Source organism: Bidens hawaiensis, unplaced genomic scaffold, assembly GCF_021521415.1.
Source record: "Bidens hawaiensis isolate Kalapana, Puna unplaced genomic scaffold, B.hawaiensis_p1.1 tig00057434_1, whole genome shotgun sequence".
Taxonomy (NCBI): domain Eukaryota; kingdom Viridiplantae; phylum Streptophyta; class Magnoliopsida; order Asterales; family Asteraceae; genus Bidens; species Bidens hawaiensis.
The window spans coordinates 14,162-20,330 of record NW_027500362.1 but is presented as its reverse complement, the minus strand read 5'-3'; the positions used below and the strand labels follow the sequence as shown (position 1 = coordinate 20,330).

The 6,169-nt window shown below is 31.4% G+C and overlaps 1 protein-coding gene across 1 annotated transcript; it reads left to right on the top strand.

Annotated features, from left to right (window-relative positions):
- The first annotated feature begins 378 nt into the window (after window positions 1–378).
- LOC143601877 (kinase-interacting family protein-like) lies at window positions 379–5,831 on the top strand. The gene is made up of 2 exons (XM_077079161.1): window positions 379–469; window positions 4,812–5,831. The coding sequence occupies exon 2, from the start codon at window positions 4,814–4,816 to the stop codon at window positions 5,777–5,779; it is 966 nt and encodes a 321-aa protein (XP_076935276.1). The 5' UTR covers window positions 379–469; window positions 4,812–4,813; the 3' UTR covers window positions 5,780–5,831.
- Window positions 5,832–6,169: the final 338 nt, after the last annotated feature.

Genomic DNA, 6,169 nt, shown 5'->3' with positions numbered 1-6,169 from the left:
TTTGTCGTTGTTATTCTACTAATTCTTCTTCTCCTTCTGCCATACTTCTTTTCAGATCCATATGCATTGCTGTTGAGTGCTTAAACAGTATGTTCACTGTGCAGTAATCGTTGTACCTCAAGATAACTCCAATTCACAATTATTTTATTATTATTATTATTATTATTATTATTATTATTATTATTATTATTATTATTATTATTATTATTATTATTATTATTATAGCTTAAAACTATAATTCTATTCCATTATTATTATTATTAATTATTATACATTCGTACAATGATATATTAATATTTTGGAGCCGTTGTTTGAGACAGGTTCCAGGTTATAGGGCCGGCTGATGTGATGTTGACTGTAACCGGCTCAGGAGACGGAGTATCATCTCCGTCATCGGCGGCGGAATTGTCATGGCGGAGCAAAAGCAGGTTCTTCAGTAAGCCTTCATGGCTTCTACTCTCGATTTCTGGTATGGATTCTTTTTTTTTTTTTTTTTAATAAGCATCTCTTTTAAAGTTTTTATTGGGAATTGATTTGTAAAGTTAAAAAGTGTGAATGATAATGGAGATTTGGGTCACATGTTGTTAGTACTGATTAAGTAATTATTAAATTAATTAATTAAGTAATGTATTTGTTCCGAAACTAAATAAATTATTTATCTTTGTCTTTTTGGTAAGTATATTATAGAAGTATAAACATAATATTACTTTAATAAATAAAAATCATCTAACTAATTATGATATGTTAAAAACTCGTCATTTTAAAAGAAAATATATTAATAAATAAATATAATATATTACCATTAATGGGCTTTAAGACAGATTAGTTTTATTCGCAATTGAAGATAACTTAGAGGATCTTGCTCTTTGTCATTGGGTCATCTTATATGGAGAGTAACTAGACGATTCTATATTTATAGGCTGTTAAAAAAACTTGTCAAAAACAAAAATTCTATTTTCTAATCAAACTAGGTATTTTATTTATTTACCATTAATTTACTTATTTGAAAATATTAAATAAAAATAATTTATTTGAAAATGTCTATGCCTTTTTTTAACCAATTCTAGTAGATGACAAGTTATTATTATTTTAATCTTTAACAACTTGTATTTTATTTAAATATAAAGATTTTTAATTTCTAAAATTGGTTGGAGGATTTTTTTTAAAGGTTCTTAACTACTTAACGGGTGTTTGGGATTCTTTATGTTTACCTCCTTATGGAAAAGTCATAAGTTACAATTGTAACCTATGAAATTTGTCCTTTCACATATTAAGCAATCCTAAACTCTTTTTTAACTTTTTAATAAGTTATAAGTAATAAGAAGGCAAAAATCAAGAATCCCAAACACCCCCTTAGACTTATATACAGTTATTGTAGTTTTACTGAAATAAAAACATACTAATTTATAAATGTTAGCTTTTGGAATCTGCTAAACTAAGACAAACGTTTAACCAAAATGATAGTTATTATTTTAAAATGTATTTTAGCCATTATTTTAGTTGATTTTAAAGAATTTAAATTCTAAAATTAGCAGGGGAATTTGTGTCATGTTTTTTGACACCTTTAAATACACTAAGTTGTTAAAATTAAGCTCATTTGTTTTTGTTTTTTTTCCGAAAAACAAATAAAGTTTATTAATACTAAGGCTAGATGTTTGGCCAATCCAAAATTGCAATTTTATTAATATTAGGTATGATATTAGGTACTGATAAGACATTGTCATAAATACATACATGATAAGGAATTTTCTATTTAAAAAGCATTGTGCAATAATTTGAAATACAAATGTGTGTCTCACGTGATGATCAACGGCTGGGATCGCCCAGATGGAAATGATGGTATTCAATACGGAAACGTCTTCTTATTATGTCTTTATGTCTTGTCTAACAATATTACCTTCTAAATTACCTACCCTTCAGGGCTATAATAGGATACCGTCACTGCAACTCTGCAATCCTATTAAATTACTTTTTACCCCTTTTATCCATCTGTATGCTATGGTGACGGGCATCAAAGCCCGCCCCGCTATGGTTAATGCTTTTTGGGCGTCCTCAATATATATATATATATATATATATATATATATATATATATATATATATGTGAGAGATGAAGAAAGAGAGGGTCCACCACCCTCCCTTCCGCGCCCGTCGTCCAGACGACCGATCCCCCTTCCGTGCCCACCTTGAAGGCGCCCCCCGGCGGTGATCCCCTCTTCCGCGCCCCGCCCCTCCCCTCTTCCGCGCCCCATAGTGCATAGTCTTACTGTCTTTATTTTTTTAATAATTTCAACACTTTTAGCCAAGTTGCAAAATTCGCTTGGAGCATTCTAGGCGTCTGATAGGAGAGTTGGGTGTACTTGAAAAGTACTTTGACATGGTAAGTTTACTAATATTTATAACAAAACAGGTGAATATCAGTATTAATAGAAGAAATACATTTTTAAATAATAAATTATTCTAAAAATTGATAATCATTAATTAAAAAAAATGTTATTTGTTATTTAATATTATAGAAAACACGTATAATGTTTTATTAATTATTTTTTAAGTCAAAATCGGCTCAAGTTTACCGACTAGATGCGATTCTGGCTGGGGTTGACCACCTTTGATCGATTCTTAGTAACTAGGTAAGGTTAACGAAACTCGTCTCGGCGACGTACCTTATAGCGAGTAGTCGGCCTTGTTAATCTATTTTTACAACATTACTTTTATCCGTAGTGAGAATCTTTTGGGTATGGATTTGGTGTTTGAATTATATAGGGACTTGTTTTTATACGTGTAGTCACTATCGTACTTTTGAATTTTTATATCGATTCCAAAAGAGGTACAACTCCATATATGAATCCAAACGGAGCTGTCAATGATCCGACTCTCATAAATATTCTTGTCTGCTGATTTTTGAAAAGTCATTTATTTTCAAATTTTGAAATGTGCTTTATAATTGAATGTAGTATACTTTTCCCTTTGGTTTTACTTTAAAACGGTAATATACTCTCATAGTAGCTTGTTCATGAAATAGAAAAGTGTTTACTTTTGTGAAGTTATGGATCAACAAGAAAACATACCACTGAAAACATGTAACATGGGTATCAAATATGTGATTATTGGACTTTAGTTTAAAAGTTTGTTATTAGTCAATTCATGTCTGCCTAGTTAGTTAATTAGGTTTTGTGTCTCTCTTTTCCTTTAAAATCATTACAAATATAAAGCTCAAACACTATCGCAATTGAAACAGTAAATTTATCAAGCATTACAAGAATTAAACTGTTATTAAGAGATTTCGCTAAGTTAATACACAAGACCGAGCTCAAGCTTAATATTTTAAGCTTGGCTGGACGAGCCAGTTATTTATATAAATATAATAGTTTTCATTTAATATATTAAATATGTTACCTTCTAAAATAATTATACATGGATATATACATATACATAATTATGAAATATGTTATATATATATATATATATATAAATATAGGGTAAGGTTAAAATGAAAACGTATTTGAGTTGTGAAAATCCGTAAAAACCCTATGTAACATCACTTTTTTTTGTTACATGTAATATATGTTGTAACATTTAATACAAAACATCGAAATATCAAAAAAAATGCTTTGCTATTTTTTAATATGTTTTTAATAATTTTTATATATGTTTTTAGGAGAGAGAAAAATTATATTTATATTTACATTTTTTATTCACTTTAATTGTGGACCACAAGATTTAAACATTAATTAAAAACATGTGGTTGAGAATAGGTTTCTAGAGTTTTCACAACTCAAGTGGGTTTTCATTTTATACTTAGCCTATATATATATATATACAGGGGTTGGATCTAGAGAGAACTCATCTTAAAGAGAAACTAATAAAAACTAATAAAACTATTTTTAACTTTTTTAAAAAAAATATTTTGTGATTTTTTTTTCTTTCCTCCTAATAAGATGATATTGTTCCTAAAAAAAACCGGCAATGTGGTGCATATGTGCACTAATGTGTATTGCATATACAACACAATTGCATTATACAATACACACTATTGACTATATGTAAATACAAACACTAATAATTGTACTCGAAACAAACTATCGCATATACGTAATACAACACTAATGCACATATGCACTATATTGTTTTTTTGGTATTTTTGTATATAATATAACACTATTGCACTAATACAATACAAAAAATGCATATATGCTATTCAACATTATTGCACATATCAAAATACACATTAGTGCACATATGCAATAAAAAAAAGTCGATGTATTGCATATGTGCACTACAACGAGTTTTTTTATTTATTTATTTATTTATTTTATATTTTTTGAGTAAATGGTAACATAATATAATAATAATGGCAAAAACGGAAATTTAAAAATATTTTTTTTAATTAAATTAAAATTATTTCTTTATTAGTTCTTTAGTTCTCTCTTTAAGAAGAAGTTCTCTCTCGATCCTCTCCCTATATATATATATGTATGTATGTATACAAATAAAACATTTGAATAGTGGAAAAATAATATACGAGCCACACTCAAGCTTTCAAATATTCTCGCATGCGAAGTTCGAGCCTTTGATGTAAAGATAGACTCAGAGAACTCGAAACAAGTGAAACTGAAGCTTTGGTAAGCTGCAAAGGCTTACATGAGTTCAAAGGAAGGGTGTTGAATAAGTATGTTAAGTGGGTTTCGGGTACTTCAGTTTGCGTTAACTGGGTTTTGTTCGACTGATTGAAAATATGCCCGATAACGGATCTGAAATGTAATTTGGGTTTTGTTCGAGAAATTAAAGTATTTAACATTTTTGTAATGCAGACATGGAGGATAAAATACAAGCAATCAACGGAGAAGACAAACCCGACACATTCGGGGAACGTGCAGACTTTTACTACCGTAAACGCCCTGAACTCTTGGCTTTAATCCAAGACCTATACAATCGTTACCTTTATTTAGCTGACCGCTACACTCGAACACTCTCCAAACAACAATCTCAAGAACCCGAACAACAAAAACAAACACAAGAAAAAATATGCTACAATAACCCTACTTATTCAGACAATGCCGAAACCTCATTTTCTTCCCCATCTCAAAAACCGGACTCCTCAGAGATAATAATATCCGAACTCATTATGAAATTCGTGGAGTACGAGATTGCAGTCGAGGAGCTAAAAGCATTGGATATGGTCCAGGAAGAGTCAAAGAAGAAGATCGAGTTACAACAAAGTTTGCTCGAAGTGTTGGAATCCGAACGTGTGGTTTTAACCAACGAAAACTCCAGGCTGGCATCCGAGTCATTGTTCATGAAACGTAAAGCGGGTGAGCTGGCACGCTGCGTGTTACTCGAAAGAAGTGAAGACCAGCGCGTGCTTGTCCTAAGTCGTAAAATCGACGATCTTCAAGGGCAGATACACGAGTTGGAGAAGCGAAACAAAGAGTATTACGAAAGGTTAATGAAGCAACAAGTGGAAGTTGGTGAGAATGAAGGTAAGAAGAATAACAATATAAGTATAAACATAAAGAGGCTGTTGGTGAAAAACAATGGTGGTGGGAGTAGTGATAGTTTGAGTTGGAGCGGTGAGGATGAAACCGGGTGGTCAATGAGTAGCACAAGTAACAGCAGCACATGCACAAGTTTAGCTCAGGTGATGAAGGAGAAGAGTAAGAAGAAGAAGTCGTATCTGCCACGTGGCGGCGACGGCGGGAAGAAGGGGTATGGCTGGTGGGACCGGGTGAAGAAGTTTGACATGTTCATGTGTGGACCACATGTGGATGCTACTTGCTAGGTAAAGGGGTAAAATCTTGCAGTAATTTAATTAGTTACTATGAATGTTTTTGGTCTTTGTTTACATACTGTCTTTAATGGGTGTACCTGCTTCTTTGAAGAAAAGAATGTTGAAAATCAACCATGTAATATGGTATTGTAGTAAACTAGTAGTTATATGAAAAATGTAGTATTTTCATCTCTATTTATAACCGGTGTGTATAAATCGTTTAAACCGTCTATCAAAGCTAGTTGGTCTGTTTGCTCGGTTTTGGATTGAACTGGTAAGTTTTGACAATTTACTGGTTTATAGTAAACGCTTTACCAATCAATCTTGGTATGTCGACATGAGGGCGTTTGTACACATCACGGTTGGGCTGAGTAATGTACAAAATCCAGTTTCATCGTCTTT